The sequence below is a fragment of the Lithobates pipiens genome, unplaced genomic scaffold (assembly GCF_037356315.1).
Source record: "Lithobates pipiens isolate NorthernLeopardFrog02 unplaced genomic scaffold, aLitPip1_a1.2 Scaffold_18, whole genome shotgun sequence".
In the NCBI taxonomy this organism is placed as follows: domain Eukaryota; kingdom Metazoa; phylum Chordata; class Amphibia; order Anura; family Ranidae; genus Lithobates; species Lithobates pipiens.
In genome coordinates, this window is record NW_027507758.1 from 150287471 (window position 1) to 150307766 (window position 20296).

The following is a 20296-nucleotide window of genomic DNA, read 5'->3' on the forward strand; positions in this document are numbered from 1 at the left end:
ATTACTCATGTCCTGAAACAATGCTCACGAAGGGAGGGAGACAGCCACCACCAACAGGCCAAAAAAAAAAAAAAAAAAGAAACTCTACAGCAGCCTGCAGAAAACACTGCTACCAAAAGCAGCGTCCTTAGTGGCTCTTACATCCACCTGGTAAAATAAGCAAAGGTGTGACTAAAAAAGGCCAGGTTGCAGCCTTACAGACCTGAGCTTCTAAAGCAGGGGTCTTAGACTGGCAATCCTCCAGCTGTTGCGAAACTAAAAGTTCCATCATGCCTCTGCCTGTGGGAGTCATGCTTGCAACTGTCAATCTTGCTATGACTCATGGGACTTGTAGTTTCGCAACAGCTGGGGGACCGCCAGTTTAAGACCCCTGTTCTGGTGGACAACTCAGCCAACCCTAACCCGGCAACATGTACAGGAGACAGAGCTCCACCCAAGACAGAATGACGTCCACTGTTCTTAGTCTGCCCAGCTTTTGGTGCCTGTCTAATGACTGATGTATGCCACAGCTGAGACTTTGTCCAATTCAAGCTTCAATGGAAAGACTTGCAGCAGAAAAAGTGATCCAGAACTCCTCCACAACCTTTTAGGGTCCATGCAAACTGGCTTTAAAGAAAAAACGTCAGTTACCTTGCCAGAAAACACAGCTTCTAGCAGCGTTTAGGAGTGTTAGCATTTTTAAGCATTTTTACAACAAAACATTAAGAAGAAAAAAACAAAGAGCTGGACATCAGCATTTAGGAGCATGTAGTGTTTTTTTCTGCCAGAAAAATTATCTCAAAAATGCAAACCAAAGGGGTTTTTCTTTTTGCTAACTTCTAAATGCTGAGCTTAAAAAACGCCTTTAGATGACCTAATGTGCATAGATACAAAGCATAAACATTAGCTGCTTCTAGAGGCATAATTTTTTTTTTTTTAGAAAAAGATAAACGCCTCTAGGAGCAGAATATTTTTTAAGCCAGTGTGCATGGACCCTTAAAGCGATATTAAAGTCTGTTTTTTTTTAAAAAATAATAATAATAATAATACTTACCTGCTATGTGCAATGGTTTTGCACAAAGCAGCTAAGATCCTCCTTTTCTGGGGTCCCTTCTTGGCACTCCTGGCCCCTCCCTCCTGCCGGATGCCCCCACAGCAAGCAGATTGCTGTGGGAGCACCCAAGCAGATGTGCTCCCGAGCCACGGCTCTGTGTGTCCATTCACACGAAGCCGTGGTCTGGCCCTGCCCCCTCTATCTCCTGATTGGCTCACTGGCTGGGATTAATATCAGCATGCGCCAATGGTTGGATTGAGAGGGGGCTCAGGTAAGTATTAGGGGGGCTGCTGCACACAGAAATGTTTTACCTTCATGCATTGAATGCCTTTACAACCACTTTAAGCTGGCTACTGTCATGAACATTCTCCATAAAAGCTGAAGAAAAAGTTTTCTATCTCCAACCTTAGGTGAGAAATCCACCTGTTTATGGATTTGGTGTAGGGAGATTGCAGAATCCCATGACTGCTTCCTCCCATCTCGTGCCAACAGAACATACTGCTGTAAACTAAAAAGAAACACCTCAAACAAGCAAACTATCACATAGGGTTCTGATTGAAACAACTTGATTTCATAATGCAAGGCACATCTAGGAAGAAGTACCCTTGCAAGGACAGCGTCTATAGTCAAGTTCAGAGAAATACTCCCAACGCACACATACCTGGAAAAGGCTGTTAGGTAAGAGGGGGCTCCAGCGACCACCGGCTGGAGGCAAAGGCAAAGGATATGTCACCAGCACACAAAAAAGGGTCCAATGCTTTATTTGACCATCACATCACAGCAAAACAACAGGGGGGTTTTGGAGCCATGCAGGACCACTTTTAATCAGGCATGAGATAGCCCATTTTCTGAGCTGACATCAATACTGATTTCTGGAGATAAAAATCCAGCCACACCTCTGCAAAGAGTGTACTATGAGAGACAGGCTGTCCCTCTGACGCTGAACAAATTGTCCAGGTAACCTACAATAGTTCCTTTCTTGGATCTCCAAAGGCATGGAAATCAGACCAAGACCCTCAAGGATACTTGGACTGTGGATAAGATGAATGACAGGGCCCTGCACTGGAATTCCATTCCTATACTGCAAATCGCCTGAATTTTTAGTGAGAAGGAAACAAAACTGTGACAAACAGGCAGAATCCTTTATTTTCACCGATTCCAGAAACCCCTGGCTACAGCAAGGTCACCCCTATATGCAATGATTTCCTCTGTCAGAGGAGTGACGCCATTTTTATCAGTGATGGAGGGGCGCCTGTGCTCTAAGCAGGCACAGCCGATGCCAAAGGGCAGGCCAGGACCTTACCTAGAACAAATATCTTGGCGAGATTCTAGAGAATCAGCCCTAGGATGAATATTGCCCTGTGACTAAAGACAGCAAAGAGGTTCAAGCAGAAACTGTGAACCTTTTTTTACACCAGACACCAGTTCCCCAAAAGACTCAGTTTACCCCAGTACAAAACTACTTAGTCATGCATCTATAAGTGTGACGGGCGTAGTGTCTGGAGAGGAAGCATACAAAAAATCCTTAAAGCGGAGGTCCACCCTAAAGTGGCGCTTCCGCTCATTGGAACCCTGCCCCCCTCCGGCGCCACAATTGGCACCTTTCAGGGGGGAGGGGGGTGCAGATACCTGTACAGTACAGGTATCTGCACCCACTTCCGGCATAGATATCTGCAGAAAGTACGCCCCTTTCCGCAGAATCTACGCCCCTTTCCGAAAGTCCCCCGCTGTCTGCTGGGAAACACAAGGATCCCAGAGACAGAGGGGACCATCCTTATTGCGCAGCGTGACTCGCGCATGCGCAGTAGGGAACCGGGAAATGAAGCCGCAAGGCTCCACTTCCTGATTCCCATACCCAAGATGGCGGCGGCAGCACCCGAGAGACGATCGAGAGATCGGCTTCGGGTGCCGACATCGCGGGAGCGCTGGGCGGGTAAGTGTCATTATTTTAAAAGTCAGCAGCTGCAGTGTTTGTAGCTGCTGGCTTTTAAACAAAAAAAAACGGCGGACTCCCGCTTTAACCATGCACCTAGCAGTGCGACGGGCATAGTGGCTGGGGAGGAAGAATACAAAACTCCTTAGCCATGCACCTATTGGTGTGACGGCAGTAGTGGCTGGGGAGGGATAGTACAAAACTCCTTAGCCATGCTCCTATCACTGTGATGGGCGTAGTGGCTGACGAGGGAGGCAAAGCAATGAGAAACGAGTTTCCAGTATGGCACTGATAGATTCATGTACCTATCTCTGACAGAGACATGAATGAAGTGAAAGCACTGATATTTTTGGTACTATGCCCCGACAAAATTCTAAAGGTTGTTTACCACATTCCTTTTGAATTCTCCTGATGGAATGCAATTTTTTCATACACGCTAGTACACAATGGAAATAAGGAGAAATAAACAAGTATAAGGAAAGAGGATGAAGATGGAAAGGAGGAAAGAAGGGGCATACACTGCATGGGACCAGTGAGGTGGTAATTGGTCATACCCTTCAAAGGGCTTGTATTGTATAAATAAATTAAATACATTATGTTTTTATGAATTTTTATAGTTGTGTACTAACAAACATGATTTTTACAGTGAAAAAAAATGGCATTATCCATGTGTTGAATATGGTACCATTAAAGTCTTGATTTAAGGGTTCTTTTTGAAGACTACACATTGGGAAAACTATGCTAATAATTATTTGTTCAACAGCCAAACTTGATATTTGAAATAGAGGTCCTCTTCCATACCAAGACTTAAACAATGAACTTATTTGGTTCATTCACCCCTTTATGACCAGTCAACATATGGATGGGCTTTAATCCCCATACATATGCATTGCTGGGTAGTTGATGCTTACCTTCTGAGAGCGCGCTCATTGTGTGCTCCTAGCACAAAGACTGAGCTCTCACAGATGGCTCTTGGCCCAAACTAACTATCAGTAACTGGCAGGACCGGTTACTGATCATGCGACCACTGTGTTACCATGCTTCCTGCCCCCTGGGTGTTCAGAACTGTTTATAAGGGCAGCAGGGCAGGCAGGGAGGGGTAAACTATTGAACGCATTTTGTTATATTTATTTAATAAATGAAAAAAAAAAAACCCTGTTGATCATGCTAGAAATCAGCTGAGTTTCCATGATTTCTGCTCACTGTTTCCAGCTCTCTCTGAGGACTATAAAAGCTTGCCTTTCTACCTTACAAAGAAGAGGAAACTGGGAGGATTCCGAAGTTCTGTTTCAGTAGTCCTGATATAGGGTACTAATAGAGTGTTGTCATCCTAGGACAGGAAGGATGTTAATGGCAGAAACACCAGGTAAAAATAAAGGTTAAAAAAAAACCCTAAAGAAATAAAACTAATGCAACCACCACATCAAAGGATAGTTAAGCTTCAAATATTTTACTTTTCTTCTACGTTTAGATAAAATGTAATTATTTTAAAGCATTAACAACAAAAGAAAGCTACCTGTGAACATTCAATATTGAAGGATACCATAGTTAACCCTTGTTAAATACTCACACTGTGTACTCCAAGTACTTTCCACACAGTCAAACTGAGAAGTCCCACTCCACACCAGGCATACAGCGATCCCCAACCTAAAGCTCTCAAGGCAAGGGATGCACCACTTTCTGGCAAGGAAGCTGTGGCAGTAGCACCCTAAAAAAGAAACAGAAACCATTAATATTGAACTTCCGTTCAAAAAATAAATAAATAATAATTTACCTGACCCCATGCAAACATTTGAGTTAGGTTGGACATTTAAATAAATCCTGTTGCTCTACCCTTATAGTCACCAATATATGTCACTGGTATTAATGCATTATACATCCATGTATGCTTATTGGTGCCGCTCTGGCTCTGAGGTGTGAAGCCCTGCTGATGCACAGTAGGGATGAGTTCAGGCATGTTCGCAACCCGCACGTGGAGAGCTGCCAGGAAGTCGGCATTGCACAGCGCTAATCACAGGCGGTGAGACATTCTCAATCTCTGCAGTCGCGGATCGGGAAAATGTCTCACTGCCTGTGATCAGCGCTGTGCAGTGCAGACTTGCTGGCAGGCTATGCACGTGCGGGTTGCAAAGATGCCTAAGCTCATCCTTAATGCACAGGATTACAGGGATGCCGGCGTGAAAAGTAACTCATCCAATCAATGGTGAACATTAAAGCAAAAAATCAAGGCACACCTGAGCCAATCCTAGTAAGGATGTGTATATGTAAATGCCTCAGTCAATGGCACTCCTCAGACCACGCCTTCCGACACGTTTTCCCCATCCACTGGGGCTTAATTATAGAGGTGATGGGTGAGAGCAGGACAACAAAATTTCTACATCGTCGGTTGTGAGGACTAAATCGGTGAAACATGCATGTGATTACAGTAAAACGCGTGATGAAAGAATATGAATATAAAGTAAAACTGCCTCCTGGATAAATGAGGAAAAAAAGAAGAGAGTTAAACAAAGAAAATGTGAAAATTAAAATAACTGAAAAATGAAAATAAACAAATGAGAATAAATATGAAAAAAATTAATATAAAAAAAAAATACAGAAATAAATTAATATGCAGAAATAATATAATAAAAATAATACAATCATTTCTGTATTTTTTTTCATTCTTTCACACCTTTTACTGAAATCACATGCACGTTTCACCGATTCAGTCCTCACAGCAGATGTAGAAATTATGTTGGCCCGCTCTCACCCCTCTGTGATTAAGCCCCGGTGGGTGAGGCGAAACACGTTGGAAGGCATGGTCTGAGGAGAGGCATTGACGGAGGCTTTCAAATCCTTATTAGGATCGGCCCAGGTGTGCAGCGGTTTCTTTAATATAAGTGCATAAACCATATCCTTCTCATCTACTGTTAAAGCAAAAGTAAACCGCAGCATTAAAAAAAAAATCCCCTGACAGGGCTTCCATCTTCCCCCCGTGTTCCTTCCGGCTTCGTATGTTCCAACTGTATGAGTGGCTGGGGTCGCAATGATGGCACTTCCACGCACGCACACAGGAGCCCTTGGCTTCGGAATGGAGCTCTGAAGATCTGGCACGGTATGCCGGACCTTCAGAGCGCATGCGACGTCACCAGCTGCATGCAGTGTGAATATCTTCTAAACACCTCAAGTGTAGGAGATATTTACTGTATCTACGGGTAAGCCTTATTATAGGCTTACCTGTAGGCACAACTTAGAAAAATAACTTTACTACCACTTTAAGGGTAGCTTCAAAATCCAACTACCATAAAGTGATCAGTTTAACAAAGAAAGGGTTCCACTGCCTGTGTGGCGTTATAGCTTCTAATACAGGAAAAGCAGGACCATAGGAAAAGGCTTGAGTGGCAGCACAGGAAAGTCAAGAATAGCTATCAACTTTCACACACACTTAGCATTATTGTACAATCAAAGGATATACGAGAGGTTCACTTAAAAGGATAAAATACCAAAGTATCTATTCTGAGTATTTTTCTAACAAAATATACTTAACCACTTGCTTACTGGGCACTTAAACCCACCTCAGTCCCAGACCAGTTTTCAGCTTTCAGCGCTGATGCATTTTGAATGACAATTGCGCGGGCATACAACACTGTACCCAAATGAAATTTTTATCATTTTTTTCCCACAAATAGAGCTTTCTTTTGGTGGTATTTAATTACAGCTGGGAGTTTTATTTTTTGCTAAACAAACAAAAAAAATGCAAAAAAAATAAAAAATAAAATATCACGTTTAATAGTTTGTTATAAAATTTTGCAAACAGGTAATTTTTCTCCTTCATTGAAGTGCGCTGATGAGGCGGCACTGATAGGCTGCACTGGTGGGTACTGATAGGCTGCATTGGTGGGCACTGATAGGCTGCATTGGTGGGCACTGATAGGCATAGTTAAGGCGGCACTAATAGGCACAGATAAGGCGGCACCGATGGGCACAGATAAGGCGGCAATGATGGGCAAAGATGGACACAGATAAGATGGCACGGATGGGTGGCACTAAGGGGCACTGATAGGTACCACTGATAGATGGGACTGATGGGCACTGATAGGTGGCTCTGATAAGTGGCACTGCTGGGCACTGATGGGCGGCACTGCTGGGCACTGGTAGATGACACTGATGGGCACGGATATGTGGCACTGGGGTGAAGCACCTTTGTTGAGGTAGATTGTGGGCACTGCTGGGTGGCACTGCTGGGTGGCACTATGGGCACTGCTGGGTGGCACTGACGGGGGGCACTTATTTTTTAATCATCTTTAGTGATGAGGGGGCAGGTGGGCACTGGCAGGGGGCAGGTGGGCACTGGCAGGGCTGGCCGTGATCGGGACTGATGTCCCGATCACGGCCGCCAGTGATCGGCTCTTTTTTTTTCTCCTTGCGCTGTCAGCGCGAGGATTAATAATAGCCGATTACCGGCTCCGTTATATCACATGATCAGCTGTCATTGGCTGACAGCTGATCACGTGATAAGGGGTCGGGATCGACCCCTTGCTCTGATCGGTGATCAGGCGAGTCTCATAGACTAGCCGATCACAGAGCGCACCGCGCGCACCCCTCAGGGGGCGCGCAGGCCGCTCGTGGGGGGCACGGCAAAGGAGATCCGCGCTGTAGCCGTCATTCGGCTATAGCGCGGGTCTCAAGTGGTTAAAGGGGTTGTAAACCATGGGAGAGAGAGGCGGGGTCGGGGGTCCATGTCTGAATGGACACAGGGAGCTATGATTCAGCTTGGGTGCCCCCAAAGCAAGCCGTTTGCTGTAGGGGCACTGAACAGGAGGGAGGAGCCAGGAGCACAAAACTGGGACCTGAGAAGAGGAGGATCTGGGCTACTCTGTGCAAATCCACTGCAAGAGAGCAGGTAAGTATGACATGTTTGTTATTTTTATAGGTAAAAAAAAATTGCCTTTACAATCACTTTAACTAAAATGCAGCTCCCCAAAGATTGTCACTGTACATCTGTTATAAAGTTTTTGCATGATATTGCCATAGTGTATTTGTATATGTCTTTGTGGATTTATTTGTCAGGGTATTTTTCTAATCTTTTTTTGTGCATATGTCACAATCAGTTGCATTCATTATCATTATATTTGAATATGTCCAATCAGCCTTTGCTCAATGGTTTTCAGAATGTTTGATTTTCACATTGATATTCGGTTTCAACCGTAGTTCCGAAAAAAATAAACAGGAGCAAGAATGTAAACATTTTCTCAACAGAACAAAACTTTGAATGTGGTTTTCTTTAGCGAAAAATTACACAAATTGTGATGAAACCTGTTCAATACGTCTGAGATTACATCCAAAGAGCCGATCTGGATGACATTTTAAGGGCTTTTGAACAAATTAGTTGTCAATGTCAAGAGAGATTGTTCTAGGAATGAATGTTTGATAGGAATTTTCGTCTGATAGTAGGAAATTCTACTAGTGTATGGTCAGCTTTAAAAGGGTTGTAAAGGCAAAAATAGGATTTTTAATACAGCTTACCTTTTCTTGGAGTACATCACGAGACACAAAGCAGCCATAGTAATTACTATGTGGGTTATAAGCCAACTATAGGTGAATGGACACTGGCACACCCAAAGACAGGAAGTCCCCCTCTATAATAACCCTTCCCCTACAGGAAATACCTCTGTTTTGTAGCAAAGCAATGTATATCCCAGCAAGAGGGGATGGACCTCTGTGTACTGTGATGTACTCCAAGAAAAGGATTTTACAGGTAAGCTGTATTAAAAATCATATTTTTTTTACCGTACATCACAGGATACAGAACAGCAATAGTAATTACTGGGAGGTCACAAAGCAATTCCCCTCAGGGGAGGGAGACACACATTAGTAGGCTGCCATCAGACATGAGGATCTATACTGCTGCCTACACTGCTGCTGACTGTGCCCAAAAGCTGCATCCTTCTGCCGCCTTACATCCACCTGGTCAAATTTAGTAAATGTATGTACTGATGACCAAGTCACAGCCTTGCAAACCTGAGCCATAGAGACCTGATGACGCACTGCCCATGATGCACTCACTCCCCTGGTAGAGCGTGCTCTAATTTGAAAAGATAGAACCCTTCTTTTCAAATCATTAGCCCGAATTATAACCTGACAAATCCACTGTGAAATAGTCGATGAAGTTGAAGCTGCCTGCCTTTTCTGGGCCCTTCTGGTAGCACAAACAAAGCATCAGTCTTCCGCATATGAGCTGTCATGAAGGATTTCCCCTTCTTCAAATTTCTGGCCATTAACCAAATGAGACTCTGATGCACCTTTGGGGAGAGATACATTGGGTAGTCCAAGGCTTGGATCCTCTTGTTCCAAGCAGACAGAATACTGTTTTGCAACAGTCTTGAATGAAATTGGGCATAGGTAATAGCTTCAAACTAAACCACCATTTTCCCTAACAACCTCATGCAAAAGGTGAAAGGAGGAATCCTTCTTTCCCTTGACCACACGGACCAGGTCTCTTATAGCCCTGACCATCGCCTGAGGCAAAAAGACCCTTTCTTGGACTGTGTCTATAACCAGACCCAAGTACTCTAGCTTTCTTACTGGCCATAAGGCTGACTTCTCTTGGTTGAGATTCCAATCCAGGTGTTCCAATTACTTGACCGTGCTGGACACACTGCAGTCTAGCCGTGTAACCGACTGATCTATAAGCAGCAGGTCGTCTAGGTATGCCGTTACTGATATACCCTGGACCCTTAATTTTGCTAATACCAGGGCCAGAATTCTTGTGAACACCCGGGGGTGGTGGCTAACCCGAAGGGCGGTGGCTAACCCGAAGGGCAAGGCTACGACCTGAAATGGGCGCGGTTCCACCTCAAATTAAGAAAATTCTGGTGAACGGGGCAGATTGGCACATGCACCTTTAATGTCTATTTATGTTAGAAATTCTCCTCCCCTCAGAGAGGACACGACTGACCAACTGACCAGACTGACTCCAAGCAAAAGGAACAAATGGTTTGGAATTGATTTAGATCTTTGAAATCTAGAATGGGTCTGACATCTCCATTCGGTTTTGGCACCGTGAAGAGATTTGAATAAAAACCCATGCCCTGCTCCTCTGTTGGAATTTCTGTAATCACACCCTGCGACGTCACCCGGTCCAGTGCCTGGACCAAAGACTTCTTTTTTAACGGGTCTCTGGGAACATTCACTCTTAGAAAACGAAATGGTGGAAACTCTAGATTGTAGCCTAGAGATACTGTGGAGATGACCCATCTGTCTTGGATCTCTTCCTGCCAGGCTCCTGAAAACTACAGAAGCCTTCTCCCCACTCGACCGAGTGGGGGCACCCCTTCATAAGGAGGCCTTAGGAATCAGTTTTGTATGCTTCTGCCCCCAGGGCTTCTTCTGGCCTTGGTCTTGGCCTTGAGGCTTACCTCTTGAACCCAGCAGTGGAGGCCGTCAAAACTGCCTGGAGGCTGCAGCACCTGGTGCCGGGGAAGAAGAACATTTAAATGAAGGACGCTTATTCCCTCTTTTAACTGGTAACCTAAAATGTTTTGGATATACTTATCACAGTTGTCTAAGAACAACCATTCCCCATGAAAAGGAAAACCTGCCAATAGCTTTTTGCATGGAAATTCAGCTGACCAATGCTTCAACCAGAGAATTCTGCGCATATGCAGAGATAAGAGGGCAGGAGGGACACCTCTTGAATAGAATCTTTGAAGGCATCCACCACAAACATAAGGCCCTTGGCAGCTCTCATAACTCAAGGGCCACTTCCCCTTGAGCAGGGACACCTTTAATGACTTGCTTGAGCTGGTCTTTTAAGGAGTGACAAGCCCTTATTGCTGCCACTGCAGGCTGTACTGCTGAACCAGCTATAGAAAAGGAAGCTTTAAGTAAAGATTCCAGCTTCTTATTGGCTTGATCTTTGAAAACATGGCCACTGTCTACTGGACAAGTTAGACTCCTATTCACAGAAGAAATAGCAGCATCTACTGCTGGAAAACTCCACTTTTTAGTGAACTTTTTCTCCATGGGATAAAGAAGAGAAAATTTCAGAGGAGGAACCAAAATACCTATCTGGGTGATCCCAGTCTGAATATATTAGTTGCTCCAGCAGTGGGTGTAAAGAGAAAGCATGTGGATTCTGTAAAGGCCTCAAAGAAGAAAAGGGGGCCTCAGCCATCTCCGCTGGGGGCAACTTGTAGGCAGAACGAACCAATTCTGTAAGAGAGATTACATCACTAAGGGAGCTAGGGAGAAGGTGGAATCCTTATGGGTAGCGCTCCAAAGGGATGAAGCTAAGGGGAAAATAATACTGGGAGTATGCTATAGGCCCCCTAACCTGAGGGAGGAAGGGGAGGCAGATCTCCTATCACAATTTGGATTAGCATCAAGGATGGGAAGTGTTATCATAATGGCGGGATTTTAACTATCCAGACATGGACTGGGTGGAGGGAACAGCACATTCATCTAAGGCTCGCCAGTTCCTAAATGTCTTGCAGAACAATTTTATGGGGCAGATGGTAGATGCACCAACTAGAAATAAAGTGTTACTGGATCTACTGATTACCAACAATACAGACCTGATCGCGGATGTGGAAATATGGGGCAATTTAGGTAACAGCGATCACAGGTCAATTGGCTTCAGTATAAATCACACAAATAGGAAACATAAGGGGAATACAAAGACACTGTATTTCAAAAGAGCCAACTTCCCTAAACTACGAGCCTTGCTAGAAGGCATAAATTGGGATAAACTCTTAGAAACAAAGAACATAGAAGAGAGTAGGGTTTGCTTTAAGCGCATATTAAATAAGGGCATTAGCCAATGCATCCCATTGGGTAATAAATGTAAAAGAGCAAACCAAAGTCCTGGATGGCTTAACTCCAATGTAAAAATGCATATAAAAGCAAAGGAGAAGGCTTTCAAAAAATATAAGGTTGAGGGATAATCATCAGCATTCAGACGTTATAAAGAATGCAATAAGAAATGTAAGGGTGCAATAAGGACGGCTAAGATAGAACATGAAAGATACATAGAGGAGAGCAAAAAAAATCCCAAGAAATTCTTTAAGTATTGTAAACAGTAAAAAAGTTAAAACAGACCATATTGGCCCCATAAAGAATGAGGAAGGACATCTGGTTACAAAGGATGGGGAGATGGTGAAGGTATTGAATTTATTCTTCTCCTCAGTCTTCACGAGGGAATCAGGGGGCTTCAGTAACCAAAACTGAAGTGTTTATCCTCATGACACATAACAGGAAGCACCTCCATGGTTAACAGAGGACAAAATTACAATAAGACTTGGGAAACTTAACATTAATAAATCACCCGGACCAGAAGGTACCCGAAGGTACTTAGGGAACTCATTCAAGTAATTGCCAGACCATTGTTCCTAATTTTTACTGACAGTCTACTGACTGAAATGGTACCAGCTGATTGGAGAAAAGCCAATGCAGCACCAATATTTAAAAAGGGCAAAAAATACATCCCTGGGAATTACAGACCATTTAGCCTAACATCAATAGTATGTAAACTCTTGGAGACGATAGGGGACTATATACAAGATTTTAGTAATGAGAACGGTATCATTAGCAGTAATCAGCATGGATTCATGAAGAATCGTTCTTGCCAAACCAATCTATTAACCTTCTATGAGGAGGTGAGTTGCCATCTAGACAAAGGAGGGCCCGTAGACATGGTGTATCTGGACTTTTCAAAAGCATTTGACACAGTTCCCCATAAACCTTTACGGTACAAAATAAGGTCCGTTGGCATCTGGAGAAGAGACGCTTGAGAGGGGTAATATTTTCAATATACAAATACCATACTGGTGACCCCACAATAGGGATAAAACTTTTTTGCAGAAGGGAGAGTTTAACAAGACTCGTGGCCACTCATTAAAATTAGAAGAAAAGAGGTTTAACCTTAAACTACGTAGAGGGTTCTTTACTGTAAGAGTGGCAAGGATGTGGAATTCCCTTCCACAGGCGGTGGTCTTAGCGGGGAGCATTGATAGTTTCAAGAAACTATTAGATAAGCACCTGATTGACCAGCAACATATAGGGATATACAATGTAATACTGACATATAATCACATACACAGGTTGGACTTGATGGACTTATGTCTTATTTCAACCTGCTATGTAACTATGTAAGGGATTGGACTAGCAGTTTTTGGGATTGCGAGGCTGAGAAGGGCTTCTCTGAGACTGAATCCTCATTAGAGGAGTCATCTGCCTGCCCTTCTTCCCAGTCGCCCAACGGCACCTCAATGTCATCTGCCCATTCTTGTTCCAAAACTGGAAGGTCAGGAGGGGGAGAATGGAACTTTTCCTGTTTTTTCCCAGACTGGGAGATAGACGCAATCGTGTTGGCTATTTTTCCCTCCAACCCAGGTAATGCTGAAGCCAGATCGTCCTTAGTGATGTATGCCAAGGCTGAAATGCTAAATGTAGCCACTATGCCTGACAGCCTCAATGGCTCAGATTGGCCAGTCGCCTCTGGCCTGTCAGGGGAGGATAGTACTGTGGAAGCGTGCTTAGGATACTCAGATCCTGACAGCGGTGCCCTTTTTAAAAAAATGTTTTACCATTCCTGCTGCAGGACACTGCTGGAATACACAGCCAGACCCAATCTTCACCCATCATGGCAGGCCAGGTCTTTGAACAGACCTTCAGAGACCGGTCCCCCTTGCATACTGGAGTCCACACCTTTGGACCTGTACAGCACCCTGCCAGAACAAGCTTTGGTTTACTCATGTATCCAGGGGCCTGGATCCTAGGGTCAAGCCCTCCAAAGAGGAGCATTAGAGGCAAAAACCTTGCTTTTTCTTCCTCAAGGCTTGGGTACCATCCATCTTGTCCTTTCTTTTGCCACTTTTGAATGGATCTGACTGCATAGCCCCTTGATACTGGTAAGGATTTTTCCAACGGGGCTGTCTATATTATAGTACTTCAATCCACCGTGACCATTACCTTGAGACACTGGCAAAAAAATTGAGGTACTTCCTGTATTGGAGGGGTTATATAGAGGGGGACTTCCTGTCTTTGGGTGTGCCAGTGTTTATTCACCTATAGGTGGCGTATAACCCACATAGTAATTACTATGGCTGCTCTGTGTCCCGTGATGTACAATAAAGAAAGTTTTTTTTTTAATCCTAATGCATTAAGATAAAAAGCTTTCTGTGTGCAGAAGGCACACAGCCCCCCTAAGACTTACCTATGGTTTCTCTCTGTCCAGCAATGTTCAAGAGTGTGTCCACTGCTGTCAAAGTCTGTCAATCAGGGGAAGAGGGAGCGGGGCCGGGTCGGGGCTCCGTGTCTAAATGGACACAGAGAGCTGTGACTCGCCTCGGATGCCCCCATAGCATGCTGCTTTCTGTGGGGGCACTCAACAGGAGGGAGGGTCCAGGAGAGCTGAAGAGGAACCAGGGAAGAGGAGGATCTGGGCTGCTCTGAGCAAATCCACTGCAACAGAGCATTTAAGTATAACATGTTTATTATTTTTTATAGGATAAAAAAAAGAGCCTTTACAATCACTTTAACGTCTAGTTACCTATAAGCAAATCAGTCAGCTTTTTACAGCGTTGCATTGTGAGGTTTTTTTTTTGTTTGTTTTTTTTTTTTATATAAAAGAGCTATCCTTCAAAATAATTCTCAGAAAAAGAAAATCACTGCATCCCAAGAAACCATAGTTCATCCAGAAATACATAAAAAAAAATTCCTGTCTGGACCCTAGAGGCAAATTACTGCCACAAACATTGTACTATGTACTGGATTTCTAGAACTGAATGCATTCCTTTACATGCTGTTCTTTTAGGAGATCATCCAACCATTTGTGTAAGAATCTACTTTATCAGCTACAAGCAGTTCCTGGCTGTGACCCATTTTTACAGCTGTTACCTTAAAGAAAGCTCACAGTTTGGAGATCAAAACCTCTTTTTTTTCCAATAGCAAGGGTGCCATTGTATCTTAGCTTTAGGGTTTATTCACGTAAGAGGTTTGTGACACATTGTGCTGCATTTTTCGGTGGAGACAAAATACATGAACAACAGAAAATCTATTGTTTTTGGAAGGATCAGTCTATGCATGCTCAGTTTTTTGTGCATTAATCTGCATTTGGCCATGAGTAAAAAAGGGAAAACTATGTTCTCTCTTACATTCCTCTAAATGCTTATTTAACCTTTCCAAATAAAATGAAAAAAAAATAGTATTTGTATAACAGCTTACCTGTAAATCCTTTTCTTGGAGTACATCACAGGACACAGAGCCACAGTAATAACTATATGGGTTATATAGGCCACCTTTAGGTAATGGACACTGGCACAACCTAGACAGGAAGTTGAATTCCCTATATAACCCCTCCCCTTACCGGGAGTACCTCATTTTTGTGGCAAAGCAATACACGTGTAACTAGAAAGAGGTGAGGGACCTCTGTGTCAGGTGATGTACTCCAAGAAAAGGATTTTACAGGTAAGCAGTAATAAAAATCATATTTTCTTTATTGTACAGTGGTGTGAAAAAGTGTTTGCCCCCTTCCTCATTTCCTGTTCCTTTGCATGTTTGTCACACTTAAGTGTTTCGGAACATCAAACCAATTTAAACAATAGTCAAGGACAACACAAGTAAACACAAAATGCAATTTGTAAATGAAGGTGTTTATTACTAAAGGTGAAAAAAAATCCAAACCATCATGGCCCTGTGTGAAAAAGTGATTGCCCCCCTTGTTAAAACATACTATAACTGTGGTTGTCCACACCTGAGTTCAATTTCTCTAGCCACACCCAGGCCTGATTATTGCCACACCTGTTCACAATCAAGGCATCACTTAAATAGGAGCTGCTTGACACAGTAAGGTCTACCAGAAGATCCTTAAGAAGCTACACATCATGCCGAGACCCAAAGAAATTCAGGAACAATTGAGAAAGAAAGTAATTGAGATCTATCAGTCTGGAAAGGGTTATAAAGCCATTTCCAAAGCTTTGGGAATCCAGCGAACCACAGTGAGAGCCATTATCCACAAATGGCGAAGACATGGAACAGTGGTGAACCTTCCCAGGAGTGGCCGGCCGCCCAAAATTACCCCAAGAGCGCAGCGACGACTCATCCAAGAGGTCACAAAAGACCCCACAACAACGTCCAAGGAACTGCAGGCCTCACTTGCCTCAGTTAAGGTCAGCGTTCATGCCTCCACCATCAGGAAAAGACTGGGCAAAAATGGCCTGCATGGCAGAGTTCCAAGGAGAAAACCACTGCTGAGCAAAAAGAACATCAAAGCTCGTCTCAATTTCTCCACAACACATCTTGATGATCCCCAAGACTTTTGGGACAACATTCTGTGGACCGATGAGACAAAAGTGGAACTCTTTGGAAGGTGTGTGTCCAAGTATATCTGGCGTAGAAGGAACACTGCATTTCATAAAAAGAACATTATACCAACAGTAAAATATGGTGGTGGTAGTGTGATGGTCTGGGGCTGTTTTGCTGCTTCAGGACCTGGAAGACTTGCTGTGATAAAAGGAACTATGAATTCTGCTGTCTACCAAGAGATTCTGAAGGAGAATGTCCGACCATCTGTTCGTGTACTCAAGCTGAAACGAACTTGGGTTCTGCAGCAGGACAATGATCCTAAACACACCAGCAAGTCCACCATCGAATGGCTGAAGAAAAACAAAATGAAGACTTTGGAGTGGCCTAGCCAAAGTCCTGACCTGAATCCTATTGAGATGTTGTGGTATGACCTTGAAAAGGCCGTTCATGCTCGAAAACCCTCTAATGTAACTGAATTAGGACAATTCTGCAAAGATGAGTGGGCCAAAATTCCTCCAGGACGCTGTAAAAGCCTCATTGCACGTTATCGCAAACGCTTGGTTGCAGTTGTTGCTGCTAAGGGTGGCCCAACCAGTTATTAGGTTTAGGGGGCAATCACTTTTTCACACAGGGCCATGATGGTTTGGATTTTTTTCACCTTTAATAATAAACACCTTCATTTACAAATTGCATTTTGTGTTTACTTGTGTTGTCCTTGACTATTGTTTAAATTGGTTTGATGTTCCGAAACACTTAAGTGTGACAAACATGCAAAGGAACAGGAAATGAGGAAGGGGGCAAACACTTTTTCACACCACTGTACATCATGGGACACAGAGCCAAAGTAATAACTGTATGGGTTATATAGGCCACCTTTAGGTGATGGACACTGGCACACCCTAGACAGGAAGTTTAACTGCCTATATAACCCCTCCCCTTACCGGGAGTACCTCAGTTTTGTAGCAAAGCAATACACGTGTAACCAGAAAGAGGGGAGGAACCTCTGTGTCCCGTGATGTACTCCAAGAAAAGGATTTTTCAGGTAAGCTGTTATAAAAATCTTATTTTCTTTATTATTATTCTGTATGAGATGTCCCAGAGCACTGCTATCTGAGGAGAGGGAGACACAAACAAAAAGTAGGGTGCCATCAGACCTGAGGACCTATACTGCTGCCTGCAGCACACTGCACCCAAAGGCGATATCCTCATGCCTTCTTACATCCACCTGATAGAATCTGGTGAACATATGGACTGAAGACCAAGTTGCGACCTTGCAGATTTGAGCCATGGAGGCTTGGTGATGCACTGCCCACAAAGCACTAACAGCCCTGGTGAAGTGCACTTTGAGTTGAAAAGGTGGAACTTTCCTCTTTAAATCATAAGCTTGAATAATTACTTGCCAAATCCACTTAGAAATAGTAGATTTTGACGCTGCCTGTTCTTTTCTAGGACCTTCAGGCAACACAAACAAAACACCAGTTTTCCAAATCTGAACAGTCGCCTCCAAATGGATTTTGACTGCTCTTACTACATCTAAAGAATGTAGTGACTTTTCTTCCGTAGAACAGTTTTCTGGAAAAAATTAAGGTAGAACAATATCCTGGTTTAGATGAAAAGCTGAAAGCACCTTCGGCAGAAAACTAGGATGAGGACGCAATACTACTCTACTTCTGTGAATAATTCATTATGGCTTTTTATAAAAAAGAGCAGCTAATTCTGATACCCTTCTTGCAGAAGATATGGCTACCACAAAAACTAGCTTCCTTGTCAAAAGGACCAAGGGAATGTGTCATATTGGCTCAAAAGGCAGTTTCTGTAATGCCGACATAACTAAATTCAAGTCCCAAGGGTTCAGGGGTGACCTAACCAGTGGACTAAGCCGTGTTACCCCCTGTATAAAGCTATGGACCAAAGAATGCGAAGCAAGTCGTCGTTGAAACAATACCGATAAGGCCTAGACCTGGCCTTTGATAGCACTCAAGGCCAGCTTCATCTCTAATCCCATTTGCAGAAAGGCAAGGATTCTACCTATGACATACTTTCTGGAATGCCAACCCCTGGATTCCCACCAGGAAACATATGCCTTCCAGACTCTATAATAAATGACTCTGGAAGCTGAAAACCCCCCTTCCAACATCTTACCTGAGGCTTGGGACTGGAGGAATCCTGCAGCTTCTACGGACACATATCGAGACTGACAAGCACAAAACAGGTACGTACTCTTGACAGCCTCCGGTGGCGACTTTAGGCATGACAACATTTACTTAACCGCTTGCCGACCGCCTCATATGTCGGCAGGCAGAATCACGTACCTGTACGTTGCCCTGTAAGAGGTGGCCAGCAGGTGCGCGCAACCCCGCGTCAAGCTCCGTGAGTCGGGTGGCGGGTACCGCGGACTCGATCGCTGTGGAGATACCCGCGATCGCCTCACGGGAGGAAGAACGGGGAGATGCTAATGTAAACAAGCATCTCCCCATTCTGCCTAGTAACAGTGTCACTGATCTCTGCTCCCTGTGATCGGAGCAGAGATCAGTGATGTGTCACACACAGCCACGCCCCCTCATTTAGAAAAACGCCCCAGGACACACTTAACCCCTACACTGCCACCTAGTGGTTAAGCCCTTCACTGCCAGTGTCATTTACACAGGAATCAGTGCATTTGTATAGCACTGATTGCTGTATAAATGACAATGGTCCCAAAAATGTGTCCGCCATAATGTTGCAGTCATGATAAAAATCGCTGATCACCACCATTTAAAAAAAATAATTATTAATAAAAATGCCATAAAACTATCCCCTATTTGTAAACGCTATAACGTTTGCGCAAACCAATCAATAATCGATTATTGTGATTTTTTTTACCAAAAATATGTAGAAGAATACGTATCGGCCTAAACTGAGGGAAACATTTTTTTATATACTTTTGGGGGATATTATAGCAAAATGTAAAAAATAAAGAGTTTTTTTCAAAATTGTCGCTCTTTTTTTTGTTTATCCACTTCCCAACCAGCGCACGACGAAGTACGTCGACAGAATGGCACGGGCAGGCATATTGGCATACAGGTACGTCCAATATTCAATGCCGCCCTGCCATCGGGAGCGCGCCGGCGGCGGCGCGCTCCCGCGCTGGTCGGGACCAACGTGAGTCCGGTCGCGGGACCCGCGGACTCGATCGCCGCGGGCATCCCCGCGATCGTCTCACGGAGCGGCCGAATGGAGGAAATGCCGAGTAAACAGCATTTCTCCATTCTGCCTAGCAACTAGTGACGCTGATCTCTGCTCTATGTGATTGGAGCAGAGATCAGTGTTCACTAAATGAAAGCCCAACCCCCCACAGTTAGTAACACACCCCTAGGAACACTTAACCCCTACACTGCCACCCACTGGTTAACCCCTTCACTGCCAGTTTCATTTACACAGGAATCACTGCATTTATATAGCAGTGATTACTGTATAAATGACAATGGTCCCAAAAATGTGTCAAAAATGTCCGATGGGTCCCCCACAATGTCGCAGTCACAATAAAAATCGCTGATAGCCGCCATTACTAGTAAAAAAAAAAAAAGAATAAAAAATTATTAATAAAAATGCTATAAAACTATCCCTATTTTGTAAACGCTATAACTTTTGCGCAAACCAATCAATAATTGCTTATTGCGATTTTTTTTTACCAAAAATATGTAGAAGAATAAACTGAGGGAAAAAAATGTTTTTTTTATATAAAAATGTTTTTTTATATATTTTTGGGGGATGTTTATTATAACAAAAAGTAAAAAATAATGCGTTTTTTTCAAAATTGTCGCTCTATTTTTGTTTATAGCGCAAAAAATAAAAACCGCAGGGGTGATCAAATACCACCAAAAGAAAGCTCTATTTGTGGGAAAAAAATGACGTCAATTTTGTTTGGGAGCCACGTCGCACAACCGCGCAATTGTCAGTTAAAGCGACGCAGTGCCGAATCGCAAAAAGTGGTCTGGTCTTTGACCAGCAAATTGGTCCGGTCTGAAAGTGGTTAAAGTGCAAAAAATAAAATCTGCTGGGGTGAT

At 43.7% G+C, this 20296-nt stretch overlaps 1 protein-coding gene across 1 annotated transcript in view; it reads right to left on the minus strand.

Annotated features, from left to right (window-relative positions):
* TMEM242 (transmembrane protein 242) overlaps positions 1–20296 on the minus strand; it is a 72778-nt gene that overhangs the window by 40152 nt on the left and 12330 nt on the right. Inside the window, exon 3 of the mRNA XM_077486265.1 lies at positions 4537–4674. Coding sequence (XP_077342391.1) covers positions 4537–4674 — 138 coding nt within the window. The remainder of the gene's footprint in view (positions 1–4536; positions 4675–20296) is intronic.